This window comes from Hibiscus syriacus, unplaced genomic scaffold (assembly GCF_006381635.1).
Source record: "Hibiscus syriacus cultivar Baekdansim isolate YM2019G1 unplaced genomic scaffold, ASM638163v2 tig00111834_pilon, whole genome shotgun sequence".
NCBI classification, from domain to species: Eukaryota; Viridiplantae; Streptophyta; class Magnoliopsida; order Malvales; family Malvaceae; genus Hibiscus; species Hibiscus syriacus.
The window spans coordinates 1,407,873-1,422,553 of NW_024063192.1; the positions used below are offsets into that span (position 1 = coordinate 1,407,873).

The 14,681-nt window shown below is 35.1% G+C and overlaps 2 protein-coding genes across 2 annotated transcripts; both read left to right on the plus strand.

Annotated features, from left to right (window-relative positions):
• Positions 1–579: 579 nt before the first annotated feature.
• Positions 580–1,373, plus strand: LOC120171448. Its single transcript, XM_039179155.1, has one exon. It carries the CDS (start codon positions 710–712, stop codon positions 1,370–1,372), a length of 663 nt encoding a protein of 220 aa, XP_039035086.1. The 5' UTR covers positions 580–709; the 3' UTR covers position 1,373.
• Positions 1,374–7,369: 5,996 nt separating this feature from the next.
• On the plus strand, positions 7,370–9,785 carry LOC120171569 (salicylate carboxymethyltransferase-like). The gene is made up of 5 exons (XM_039179247.1): positions 7,370–7,444; positions 7,752–8,168; positions 8,231–8,491; positions 9,215–9,242; positions 9,439–9,785. The coding sequence occupies exons 1-5, from the start codon at positions 7,370–7,372 to the stop codon at positions 9,783–9,785; spliced, it is 1,128 nt and encodes a 375-aa protein (XP_039035178.1).
• Positions 9,786–14,681: the final 4,896 nt, after the last annotated feature.

Consider the following 14,681-nt stretch of genomic DNA (forward strand, 5'->3'; position numbering starts at 1 on the left):
ATGGAGTGTTGCTTTCTTGAATCTCTCGATTATTAAAAGTTATAAAATTGTTACCCTACTATTCATTATGCTCCAGAATCGTCCTTTTCCATTAAACAATTGGCGGTTGTTTAAGCTGGATGTTAACACGATGATTGGGATATAATAGTCATTTGAGATTTTGGGATCAAAGTTTATCATATCACAATCAGCAAGTTAATGTTCAACTCAACAATCGTCTATGTTTTAACGGAAAAGGACGAGTTTGAAACATAATGAATAGTCGGTGACCGTTTTGTAACTTCTAATAGTCGATGGACTCAAAGCAACACTCTATAGTCAAATGACCATTTTATAACTTTTAATAATCGATAGTCTTCATAAAGTAATACCCTATAGTAAGGGACCATTTGGGTTCTTTACCCAAATAGAAGCAAAAATAAAAGATGGAATATAATATTTTTTATTTTGAAAAAGTTCATATTCCTCACCCCAAAAAAAATCCCTATGTCTATATATATTAAAACAATACATTAAACAACACTGGAAAAGACAGGAGAATAGAATTTAATCCATTACAGGAATACCATATCCTCGGTTTTGTTAAAAAAATCCACACTTTCATACTTCCTCTACTTAAAGGACACTCCTCTAACTCTCTTTCCACTGAGAAAAAAATTCCCAGATTTTTCCTTCGATTTCCTTGCGTTTTCTTGCCCTGTCTCGTAGAATGGACGCATTTGATATCAAACTCGAAAAGCGAAACGCGATGTCGAAGCAACACCAGTTGTGCAAGGTAGCCAACTTGTTGAGGTTCGTTGAAGTCTGTGTCCTTCTCGTGTTGATTTCCCGGTTCACAACTCATCTCCCCGTCGCCTTCGGCAAGTATTTCCGTGGGTTATCAGTTCTTTTAGTCAGCCCCCGGTTCGTGTTCGTCGTCGGTAACGTTATTGTCATCACTCTCTTCGCAAAGGCCGGGCAGTTTTCGGCTTCGAGGACCGATCTTTACGAGGAGTTCGTCGAGGCTAGGGAGAAAAATCACTCGGTTCATCGATATGAAACAGAGAGAAAAAGTGTACCGTCGGGCGAAGAGAAGAGAATAATTAGTCTCAACGTAAATACTCCGAAGGGAACGAAGAGTATGCGAAGAACGAAATCAGAGAATCTGAAAAGAAAAAGTGATCACAAACAACATTGCAACCAACTTCAGAGATTGGGATCGGAAAAGTACGTCAAACACGGCGATCCCGAAGAGGAACCGGCGAAGAGTTCGTGTCCGGAGGATGGAATGAGCAACGAGCAGTTCCGAAACACGATCGAGGCCTTCATTGCCAGGCAAAAGAAGCTACTAAGGGAAGAAGAATACTCGGTGATTTATAAAGATTTAGAGTGAATCGGTGCACCCTTTTTACCATAGTGTATGATTTGTATGTATGTTCATAATACGACTATCATGTACATGGTTTAATTAATCACATGATAACTTCATAATACTTTCTTAAATTACGAGTTTTGAAATATTCTTATTTGATAAGCTGATAATTGAGTTTTTCTAATTATTAATTTAACGAATATCGAAAATATAAAATGATTATTCTTGTTTTAGATTTTCCGGATATTATGATTCCGAAAGTTTGATTTGATGCACATACGAGATAGTATTTAAACTATCAGTTTTAGTCTATTTTAATACCTAAATTTTTAATTTTTTAAAATTATACATAAAGTTTAGTTTTTGTATCATCTTAGTATCCCGTTCAAATTTTAATGTTAAATATTTTTAAAAAAATTGAAAGTTTAGGTACTAAAACGGATCAAAACTGATAGTACAAGTACTAAATGCGTTAAGTTTTTAAAGGCGGGTACTAAAATGAAACAAAAACTAAACTTTAAGTATAGTTTTGGAAAAAATGAAAGTTTAGATACTAAAAAAGAATAAACTAATAGTTTAGGTACTAAATGCGTAGTTTACCCTAAGAATTTTCCAACTGTAATACCATTTTTACCCTTTAGCATATGGCTGATATGTCATCATGGTTTCGGAATGTATTCTGAAATCTGAATTTTGTTCTTTAGAAAATCGTATCCTCTTAGATGCCGGATTTAACTACACAGAAATTCGAATCAATTTGAGCTTTTATTCTTGAGTTATTTTTATGTTTTTTTTCCCATAAATCTATATAAGAGATTGTTCTTCGAGCAGTTACATTTTAGAAGGGTATTTTCAGACATAAACCTTCAGAGCTTTGCATCTGTCGAAAAATTATGATTTATAGATATCACATGATCTATCAGAGTCACGATCAATTGATAACTTACTACATTAATTAGGTTTTTCGACCTATGAGTAGTATCATAACTCTATATCTGACATTAATATTAAGAGTTAATTTGACTGTTCGCAGTTAAAAAAATTAATGGTGCCGTTGAGATGATATTTTTCTGGGGTGAAGTACACAAATGGTCTCCCGACTATAATGTATTGTATTATTAAGTCATTTGACTATTATATGTTACAAAATTTTCCTCCGATTATAAAATGTTACTTTGTTTTGTCCATCGACTATTAAAAGTTACAAAATGATCATCCGACTATTTAGTAGGTTCCAAACTCATCCATTTTCGTTAAAAATTTGACGGTTGTCTAAGTTGGACGTTAAATTGATGAATGAGATATGATAGTCTTCGAGGTTCTAGGATCAAATTTTAACATATCACAATCAACAGATTAATGTTCAACTAAGAATGCTGTCAAATTTTAAAGGAAAAATGATGAGTTTGGAACATAATGAATAGTTAAGTAATCATTTTGTAACTTTTAATAGTCGAGAGACTCAACAAAGCAACACTCTATAGTTGAAGAACCATTTTATAACTTTTAATTGTTGAGGGACTTAATAAAACAATACCCTATAGGTAGGGACTATTTGTGTACTTTACCCCCTTTTTATTATTTTAATTTTCATATGTCACTACTTTATTGGTAGAATAAAATTAATTAAAAATAATAAAAGGATAATGACATTAAAATAAAAAATACAACTTCTGTGTCGCCATTAATTTTTTAAAAATTGGTAATCGAAACAAAAATAAAAAGTAACCTTAGATACGATTTTAAGCAAAATAACTAGGTGACCAAAATAAAAATCAAGAGTATGTGGATGACCAAATAAAAAGTTTACCCAAAATTAAAACATAAACAATAGGTTGCCTGCTGGGTTTTACTCACACTGGTGTTGCGTTTAGGCATAAATTATAATTCCAACAAATCATAATTATAAAGTATAGAAATGGTCATCGACTATAAGATATTATTTTATTGATGTCTTTGACTATTAAAAGTTATAAAATAGTCTCTCCGATCATAGAGAGTTACTTTGTTGAGTCATTCGATTATTAAAAGTTGCAAAATGGTCATTCGATTATTCATTATATTCCAAACTAATTCCTTTTTTTTATAGAAAATTATTGTTCGTCTAAACTGTATGTCAACATATAAACTGAGATATGTTAGTCATTTGAGATTATGATATCATATTTTTGATTATATCTAAGTCAGCAAGTTAACGTGCAACTAAGACTGCCGTCAAAATGTTAACTTAAAAATATGAGTTTAGGACATAATAAATAGCCGGATGACCATTTTATAACTTTTAATAAATAATGGCTCAACAAAGACCATTTGTATACTTTACCTTTTTTTTTTAATTTATTCTTTGGGCAGTTTTTGGATAATCTTGTCTGCCCACTTGGTTTAGGTTTGTGCACACAAGTTCTTATCAGAATTAGAATCTAGGCAATTGACATGCACGTCTACTTTGATTCGCTGTTGGGTAAGTAGTTGTTTCCCATTATACAAGAAATAAGTTAAACCTCTATCGAATATTAATTTGATTACTTCTGTTTTAATATTTAAGAATGATTAAGGATGAATATGAAATTTAGATTCGACGGGTTTCGACTTGACTCGATTATATATGATATTTCTTTATAAAAAATTATATTAGATTGAATCAAATTTAAATTTAGGTAAAAATGCATCAGAGGTCCCTTTACGTTAAAAACTAATGTGACACTTGTATTATTTTTTCTCTCAATATAGCCCTCCAACTCAGGAAATAAACCCAATGTGACCCTTTGACCAATGTATTTCGTCGTTTGACCGTTCCGGTGCTGAGGTGACGGTCTACAGTATTGACGTGACAATCAATTTGTCATGTTTGAGTTACCAATTTAACCTATTTATTATATTATCTGTCACGTTATCAACTATCGTGGACTACAACATCAACATCGTGAATCATCATGTTAGCACCGTGGACAACCACGTTAGTACCGTACCGGTCAAATGACAAAAACTTTGGTCCAAAAGTCACATTAAGAGGAAAAAATAATATGATAGTCAACATTTACCAGATTAAACAAAAAGAAAAAAAATGTTGGACGAGTATGAACTTGAGCCCACCTAATGTTCATACTTTCTTATTGGATGTTTAGTTATCCCTTTGGGCTGACAATGCAACTGATTATTGACATTATTTTCCACTATATATATACTTTTTTGGGAGCCTTGCGCGGTCGCGCAGTTCGCGCCGCCCCAACCACGCCCCTGCTCTTAATCTCAACCATACCCACGTTAGGGTGATTATCGAGAGAGTCGGGCAATGTTTGATTTGTGCTTGTTAAAATGCTTTATCGCTCGATTCGATTCGTTGCTTGTTAAGCTCGTTAAAATTTTATTCGACTCACGCTCGTTAAAAAAACTTGTTGCTCATTAAGCTCGATGCTTGTTAAACTTACCGAAATTTTTACCTTATTTTCTTAACTATAGGTAAAATCTACTAATAGTATATAGAACTTAAAATAAATATAAATTAATAAATTTAACCCAAAAAGTTATCAAAAAGAGTGTATGAAACAATTTCAAAATCAAAACTCCAAAGTAACGATTCATACATACATTAAAATAATAAATAGGGTTTGATTTTTAAGTGTAGTAAAATATTAATTAATAATTTAGTATTTTTTGTTGTTTATTAGAAAATTAATAGATTCTTAATCTATCATCTTTTTTTATTATCAATTAGTATATTAGTAATTTTTTTAATGAAATAGTTTTTTAAGACAACTACTAAAAAATTCATATAAAAAATATTGACAAGCTACTCGTGAACTTATCGAGTCGAGTTGAACTTTATTCAACTCGACTTGTAAAGTTTCGAATCGAGCTCGAATTCAAATCGATATTTTACCAAATTTTTACAGAATAAAATTCGAACTGTTCAACTCATTAATCATCCCTAATCCACACCCCCAATGATGTGCTAAGCCTTACTTTCTTATACACTATGACTGACTACACATGACATAAGGGTAGTGATGAAATTCATATATATTATTATTGAGTCAACATGTGACACCGTCTTAATCTAAAACTTTACACACACATATTATTATTATTATTATTATTATTATTATTATTATTATTATTATTATTATTATTATTATTATTATTATTGTTGTTGTTGTTGTTGTTATAGAACATGTAAACACATGCAACTTGTGTTCATAAAATATAAGGGATAAAACATGCAGAGACCGATTAATTAATGACTTTATTTAGTTAAAAATTAATTTTTGTTAAATATATGTTACTTAAAATTTTATTTTTTTCCTTTTTTTCTTGACAATATTACGGTACGGTCATTCATTTTCAGGATAATCAAATAATCGTTTTTCAGAAAATTAAAAAAGGTTTTTTTTTTATCATTTTCTTGACAACCGAATATTAATTTCAGATAAAGAAAACAAAAATTAGATGAAGATAGTTTAAAACTTTACTTTTCTTCATTTTCTTGGCAATCAAACAGCCATTTATGTTTCCATTTTACTTCATTTTCTTGAAAAATAACTATCATTCTAGGAAAAAAAATTAAAAATATATATATGAAGATCAATATTAAATTTAATTTTAAATATTTCGATTTAATTTATGATCCCGTACGAAATTTGAAGTCATTAGAAACTTTGGAGAGTAATTAGTATGACAAAGATAAGACGTATATTTTGATAAAAAAAAACTATATATAAGTACTAAGGATGATACGTAATTTAAATATTTAATTTTCATGTAAACCTAGGGTAAATTACACGTTTAATACCTAAGCTATCAGTTTTGGTTTGTTTTAGTATCTAAACTTTAAAAAAATCAAAAGCAAACCTAACATTTAGTTTTTGTTTCATTTTAGTATCCCGTAGTTAAAAACTTAACGTGTTTAGTACCTAAACTATCAATTTTGGTTTATTTTAGTATCTAAACTTAAAAAAAATTCAAAATCAAACCTAACATTTAGTTTTTGTTTCATTTTAGTATCCCGTCGTTAAAAACTTAACGCGTTTAGTACCTAAACTATCAGTTTTTATATGTTTTAGTACCTAAACTTTCAATTTTAAAAAAAAAAAAACTTAATGTTAAGGTTTTAGCATGATACTAAAACGAAACAAAAATCAAATGCTAGCTATGATGAAAAAAATTATATATTAAAACAGACCAAAATTATAGTTTAAATGTTAAATACGTAGTTTACCCATTAATCTAATAGTAATAATAAGTCTAAAATGGTTTCCAGTGCCCCACATCATCACTAGTATGAAACCATATTCCCATCTAACAACCGCACTTAATAGGAGCCAGTTAATTAACATCCAATGATAATCAAACTATTACAAATTGCATATACTAATTACTTATATTTAATTAACAAACAAATATTTTTGTGAAGTACTAGAATTATTACAAAATATTTATGGGTGTTTTTTTTAATATCTCTTTCTCCGTTTTGGTCCACAATCACAACCCAACAGTGTTCACACTATTTTTTTTTACAAGTATGGAGTAAATACAAGGTAATATTTGTTCAAAGATTCTCAATCAATTGACAATGATCGTTCATATCCCTGCTAGTGGTTGAACCCGTGACCTCTAAAGAGAACAATGAATCTCTTAACCACTGAGATTATTTGGTTCATACACAGTGCTCACATTAAAAAATATTTGATGGGTATTTTTTAATAATTTTTTTTTAATTTTTAAAAATTTAAAGTGACCGCAATATACTTTTAACCAAATAAAAACTCCGAACCGACCTTGGTGGTAAATGGTAAAGGAATTTTATTACTCCTTGAGGTCTTGTGTTTGAGCATAATGAATGTCAGGAGTGTGAACGTTCAATATCAAACATATATTATTTTATGCTTACCACAAATTAATAAAAATAACTTAATAAAAACTCCATGTGGAATAACATAAGTAGCTTGTGCCTATAAATACAAGGGAAAGCGCTAACCAAAGGCAAGCAAAGCCTTCAGAAATAGCCTTGAAAGTATAGCAATGAAGGTTGATCAAGTTCTTCATATGAATGGAGGAGTGGGGAAATACAGCTATGGAAACAGTTCCTCTCTTCAAGTTATGTATACATTCTCTTTATTGTTATCTCGTATTTAATTTTGTTATTTCGATAAGAGATCGAAGTCTGTAAAGTATCGTTAACGTTTTCTTATATCGATGCGCGATTTTATTGAGAACCCTAGCAAGCTACACACTCGTATCTTGTTAGGGTTCACAGAGTCGAGACATCAATATTGAGTGTTGTTCTCGACTGAGGTTTTGTCTCTCGTACATTGAGTTGGACTCGAATTTAACTAAACTCGAACAATTTTTATATAATTTTTATATGAAATTTTCTTTAATATATGCACTTTTTGTTTTCCAGAGGAATGTGATATCAAAGGTGAAGCCAGTGCTAGGAGAAAGCATAATAGAGCTTTATACTTCAATGCCAGCCGCTACAGATTGCCTGAAGATTGCAGATTTAGGTTGCTCTGCCGGACCGAACACGCTTTTGGTGTTGTCGGAAATCGTTGACATCATCGACGAAACGTGCCGGAGATTAAAGCGAACCCCTCCGTGTTTAGAAGCATTCTTGAACGATCTTCCCGGAAATGATTTCAACGCCATTTTCAAGCTGTCATTGCCGAGCTTTTACGAGAGACTGGAGCGAGACAAAGGCAAAAGGTTTAGCAACAAATGCTTCGTTTCAGGGGTTCCAGGGTCTTTCTACGGCAGACTCTTCCCTCCTAATAGCTTGCACTTCTTTCATTCTTCTTATGCCATCATGTGGATCTCCAAGGTACATACATACAGACATACATGCATGCATGATATAACTAGGAATTAACGTATTGATTTTAGGCTCCGAAGGAGTTGGTCACTAAAACAGGAGCAGCACTTAACAAGGGGAACATTTGCGTGGCCAAAACAAGCCCGCCGGCGGTGTTCGAAGCATACTTGAAGCAATTCAAAAGAGATTTCGCACACTTTCTCCAGTGTCGAGCCGATGAGATCGTACCCGGTGGTTGTATGCTGCTAACAACCATGGGCAGCATCAAGAGCAGTGATCCCCTCACCATGTGGGAATTCGTTGGATTGAAACTACATGACATGGTCTCCGAGGTATGAATCCCTAAAGACAATGACCTAATGTATGAAACCCTATTAGGTTTGACCATGGGTCTGGCCGGGTTTAATATTTAGGATAGAGTTTTTGGGACATCCGAACTCAATCCGAAAATTAAGCCTCCTCTTTCCGCACTTGACCCGATACTCAACCCAATTTTCTAGGTTAAAACCTACACTCAACCCGTCCTATATATAAAATTCATTTTTATTACATAAAAAAGAGTATAATTGAAAACAAATAAAATAAAAAATAAATTATTGAAATTATCTCTAAATATATAAGGGATAATTATAATATTATGTCAGGTAGGGTCGGGTCAGACATTTTGCACACCTGAACCCGACCCGAAAGTTAAATCCCCTTCACGCACACGATCTGAAATTCAACCAAAAATTTTAGGTTAAAATCGACACCCGACCCGCCACATATATATATAATTTACTTTTATTAGGTAAAACAAAGACTTAAATGAAAACAAATACAATAAAAAGTGTATTATTATGATTATTCTTAAATATATAATCGATAATTATACTATTATATCGGATCAGATCGATCTTTTTTCACCCTAAACTCGAACCTGACCTGACTATACTCTTAAAAAATCCGATTCAACTCAAATCCAAATTTATAAAATAAAAAACCGGCCCAATCAATCTCAAACAACTATCATATCTCAGCCATCATGTTGACGTCAAACTCAAACAACCGTTAAGTTTTTAAAGGAAAAAGACGAGTTTGAAACATAATAAATAGGCTGATGACAATTTTATAACTTTTAATAGTTGAGAGTCTTTATAAAATAACATTCAATAGTCAGATAATCATTTTATAACTTTTAATAGTCGAAACACTTAATAAATTAATATTCTATAGTTGAAGACCATTTGTGAACTTTACTCTTTCATTATTATACAATATAAGTTTAATCATATTTTTTATTTCAATCTGCCATATTACGCAGCAAGTAGAGAAGAAGTCAAAAGCGTGATCGAAGCACAGGGATCCTTCGAGCTGCAAAAAATGGAGGTTTTCAACTTGGACTGGGACGATTACATCAAGAAAGGTGACGTCAACCAGGTGCTCGATGAGTCAGCAAGGGCTGCAATTATTGCCAAAGACATTAGAGCGGTTGGTGAACCTATTTTGTCGAGTCACTTCGGGGAAGACATCATGGATGAGTTGTTTCGTAGGTTTGAGGTTGATGTCTTTGACTACATGGATGCACATCAATGTCAGTACGTTAATATAGTCATGTCATTGATAAAGAAGGACAAAATATATTGAAGTTTAATGGAACGGGACAGTATTTCAATACACAGCGTGTAGGCTGTTAGTAAAATGTTAAAAAATATGATTAAACTTATATTGTATAATAATGAAAGAGTAAAGTTGACAAATGGTCTTCAACTATAGAATATTAATTTATTAAGTGTTTCGACTATTAAAAGTTATAAAATGATTATCTGACTATTGAATGTTATTTTATAAAGACTCTCAACTATTAAAAGTTATAAAATTGTCATCAGCCTATTTATTATGTTTCAAACTCGTCTTTTTCCTTTAAAAACTTAACGGTTGTTTGAGTTTGACGTCAACATGATGGCTGAGATATGATAGTTGTTTGAGATTATGAGATCAGATTTTATCATACACAGTCACCAGGTTAACGTTCAGTTCAGAATACCGTCAATTTCTTAGAAGAACGAATTTGGAACATAATAAATAGTTGAGTGATCATTTTGTAATTGTTAATACTCTAGGGACTTAATAAATTAATATCCTATAGTCGAGTAACCAGTTACATACTTTACTCATAATGAAAGCAAAAGTAATAAAAGGGAAATTCAACACATTAATTCGTTATGTGTATATAAACTTTTTTTAAGATATTATTAATGTAGATGCGTAATTTTAGAGGATGGTGGTTGTGACTTTATTCTATTTAATTTAAATAAAAAATTATTGATAATATAATCAAAGACGTTGAGAATAAAACTCGAGAGATAAAATATAAGACCAAGATAAAAAAAAAAAGGAAGAAGAGAGAAAAAGCAAAATTATTCTATAGCGGCGTTTTGAGAGTAAACGCCACTAACTTTAAACATATAGCGGCATTTACATTCCAAACGCCACAAAATGGTAACTTAAGCGGCGTTTTTATACAAAACACCGCGACAGAGTAGTCATTTTGTATAAAAACGCCGTAATAGGATTCATCTATAGTGGCGTTTTTTCAACAAATATCACGGCAGAGTAGTACTTTAACGGCGTTTTTATAAAAACACCGCAATAGGTTCATCTATAGTGGTCTTTTTCAACAAACGTCACAACAAAGTAGTACTTTAGCGGCGTTTGTTTAAAAAAATCCACTATTTATAAACCTTATTACGGCGTTTTTATACAAATACCGCTAAAGTACTACTATGTCACGGCGTTTTGTATAAAAACGCCGCTTAAGTTACCATTTTGTGGCGTTTGGAATGTAAACGCCGCTATATGTTTAAAGTTAGTGGTGTTTACTCTGATTTATCTTTTAGTAAGATACCAGTTCATCCTCTGGTTTATTTACTTTTTCACTCCCTATTGATTTTCATATTAGAGAAATTAAGCCCTAATCTAGGAACTTTTCTGGTTTAATTATATTTCAGGTCCCTGGTAGTTTTGAAATTAGATAAATTAAGTCATAATCTTCGTTTTTTTTCTTTAACTACTTGGGAGGTCTGATGCAGGGGGATCCGAGACAGATGATGCTGAGCTGTCAGATTGCACGTTGATGGCGCTGAGATACCATGGGTTGGCAGATCAGCGCAAAGGCGGGAATTGATTGTGACATGTTCCTCATTGGGGTCGTTTTGAGTATGTTTCAGTCTTTTGGCCATAACTTTGGCTACAGGTGTCAGAATCGCGCATAAGACCCCAATCCGGAAAGCTCTTTTCGACGCGCACGCTCTCCACATGAGCTATGCTCCATGTGGCCTTTTTTTCAACCTCAAATTCTGCCGTTTTCCCCTCCGAATCACTAGATTTAGTTATTTTTTACTATTTATGGTAATATTTCGATTGTTAATTAGGAAGTCAATTTAAATCCGATTTAGGCCGGATTTTTGGGAGATTGCTTATTTTATTTCGAATTTCAATTTAGAGTGATTTTCGGGATTTTGCTATTTTTGGCAAAATTCGAATAAAGATGATTTTTTTGCTATAACAGTCCGGCTTGTGGACTGCTTTTTGATAGTTTTGATTTTATAATATTTTATTAAACCCTAGAGACTTTTTTCTTTGGTTTTTGGGAGAATTTTCTCTTGTGAATCGTCTGTCGGAGCTAGCCTACAGGATAATCACTATTCTGTCTGGCGTCAGTTGGTGTCAGAGCTTCAACATCTTCTTAGGAAATTTCACCAGTTTCAATGGCTGGAGGTCGTGGTCGTGGTCGTCGTGAGCAGGTTCCAAATGAGGAAGCCCAATGCCGTGATCGCAGCGTTCAGGATGTGATGATTGCGGATTTGCAGAGGCAAGTCGCAGAATTAACCCAGCGCCTGGCGGCGCAGGATTTAGAGGATCGTGAGGCCTCTGATCACGATACCAATTCCACTTTCGAAAACCCATATCACAATCGCGCAGGATTCCGGGGCGCAAGATTCCGGGAGCACCGTGGTCGGGATGAGCGTCATGGAGACCTCGGTTTTCGGGTCGATCTCCCTGAGTTTTCTGGTACATTACAGGCCGAGGGATTCGTGGATTGGATTAATGAAGTGGAGCGTATTTTTGAATATAAGGAAGTCCCCGATCGTGTGAAAGTGAAACTGATCGCCATCAAACTCAAGGGCAGAGCATCTGCGTGGTGGGAACAATTACGACGTTCACGAGAAAGACAGGGCAAAGCCAAGATCACTGATTGGGAGAAGATGAAAAAGAAGATGAAGGGCCACTTCCTTCCCTTCGGCTACACGCAAACCTTATTTCAGCGACTTCATGCGTTGAGGCAGGGCGCGCGATCAGTCGATGATTACACGGAGGAGTTTTACCAATTGGTCGCCCGGAACGATTTATCTGAGACGGAGGAGCAGATGGTGGCGCGATATTTGGGGGGTTTACGCCAGCCCTTTCAAGATGTCCTCAGCCTTCATTCATTGTGGAGTGTTTCGGAAGCATACCAGCGTGCACTTGCTGTTGAAAAACAGCAAAACAGGAGACCAGTGATCAGGAGCGATCACAACAGTCGACCAGTTCGCCCGCAAGAGTCCCGTCCTGCTCAGCAGCCACCGCAGGGTAATTCTAACCCTACTATTAGATGTTTTCGTTGTGGTGAACAAGGGCATAGGGCGACTGATTGCAGGAAGCCTGCTAGTCAAAAGGGCAAAAATTTGTTGATTGAGGAAAACGTGGAAGACGAGACTGAGGAGATTGGCGAACCCGTGTATGACGATGATGGGACTGATGATGTGCTGTATGGAGATGGTCATGAGACTCTGGTCGTTCGCAAGAGTCTACTTACCCCCAAGGGCGATTCAGGGGACGATTGGTTGAGAACCAATATTTTCCACACGACTTGCACAGTTGCAGATAAAGTCTGCAAAATGATCATTGACAGCGGCAGTTGTGAGAATGTAGTGTCCGAGGAGGTTGTCCAGAAATTGCAGTTGAAGACGGACCGTCATCCTAAGCCATACAAGTTGTCATGGCTAAATAAAGACAGTGAGGTAACAGTTGATAGGCGATGCCTCGTGTCTTTTTCAATTGGTAGAAAATATTTTGATAATGCCTGGTGTGATGTTGTGTCTATGGATGCGTGTCATATATTGTTGGGTCGACCTTGGCAGTATGATCGCAGTGTCATTCATGATGGACGGAAGAATACATATTCCCTTAGCATCAAGGGAAAAAAGATTGTGTTGGCACCCCGGCGGGAATGACTTACTCCTACCCCAGTAACCCATAATACTAATCTGCTTTCTATGTCCAGGTTTTTAGATGAGATTGAGCATGGCGACGTGGTCTATGCCTTGCTACCTTGCGAGAACAATGCAGTAGACGTGGATACAGATTTACCAGTAGAGGTGCAGCGATTGCTAGCTGAATTCTCTAACTTGATGCCAGAGGATCTTCCTCCTGGACTACCACCTATGAGGGATATTCAGCATCAAATTGACCTTGTTCCTGGGTCAAGTTTGCCAAATCGACCAGCATATCGCCTCAGTCCCAAGGAGGCCGAAGAGTTGCAGCGACAGGTGGAAGAGTTGTTGGAGAGGGGCTATATCCGAGAGAGTATGAGCCCATGTGCAGTCTCTGCTCTGTTAGTGCCAAAGAAAGATGGTTCTTGGCGTATGTGTGTTGACAGCCGAGCGATCAACAGAATTACAGTGAAGTACCGGTTTCCAATTCCCCGTCTAGATGATATGTTGGATCAGCTATCTGGTTCTAAGATCTTCTCAAAAATTGACCTTAAGAGCGGTTACCACCAAATCAGAATAAGGCCTGGAGATGAGTGGAAGACGGCGTTAAAAATGCCACAAGGGTTGTATGAGTGGATGGTCATGCCTTTTGGGTTATCCAATGCGCCCAGTACATTCATGAGATTTATGCATCAGGTCTTGCGGCCTTTTATGGGGAAATTTGTTGTAGTTTACTTCGATGATATCCTCGTTTATAGTCCGACATGGACTTCACACTTCGATCACCTCCGTGCTGTTTTTGAGATGCTGAAAACGGAGTGCTTGTTTGTCAATCAAAAGAAGTGTTCTTTCTTCACTACTTCTGTGACTTTTCTTGTTTTATTGTGTCTACTGATGGTGTTCATGCAGATCAGTCAAAGATAGATGCAGTCTTGGAGTGGCCCAGACCAAGAACCTTACATGACATCCGAAGTTTCCATGGCTTGGCGTCTTTTTACCGTCGATTCATTAGAAATTTCAGTACTCTGATCGCCCCTATCACAGAGTGCCTCAAGGGGCGTGATTTCCAGTGGTCTGAGGAGGCAGAGGCCAGTTTTCAACTGGTCAAGCAGAGGATGACCGAGGCTCCAGTTTTGGCACTTCCAGATTTTGACAAAGTGTTCGAGGTAAATTGTGATGCATCTGGCGTTGGCATTGGTGGTGTTCTGAGTCAGGCAGGTCGTCCGGTAGCTTTTTTCAGTGAGAAGCTATCGGGATCAAAGAAAAATTATTCCACTTATGATCTGGA

Bases quoted from the DNA above. Each gene is read 5' to 3' on its own strand.
- LOC120171448 (XM_039179155.1), top strand. From the start codon at position 710: ATGGACGCATTTGATATCAAACTCGAAAAGCGAAACGCGATGTCGAAG.
- LOC120171569 (XM_039179247.1), top strand. From the start codon at position 7,370: ATGAAGGTTGATCAAGTTCTTCATATGAATGGAGGAGTGGGGAAATAC. The intron at 7,445-7,751 runs GTTATGTATACA...TTTGTTTTCCAG, and splicing joins GAAACAGTTCCTCTCTTCAA to AGGAATGTGATATCAAAGGT. The intron at 8,492-9,214 runs GTATGAATCCCT...ACAACCGTTAAG, and splicing joins TACATGACATGGTCTCCGAG to TTTTTAAAGGAAAAAGACGA.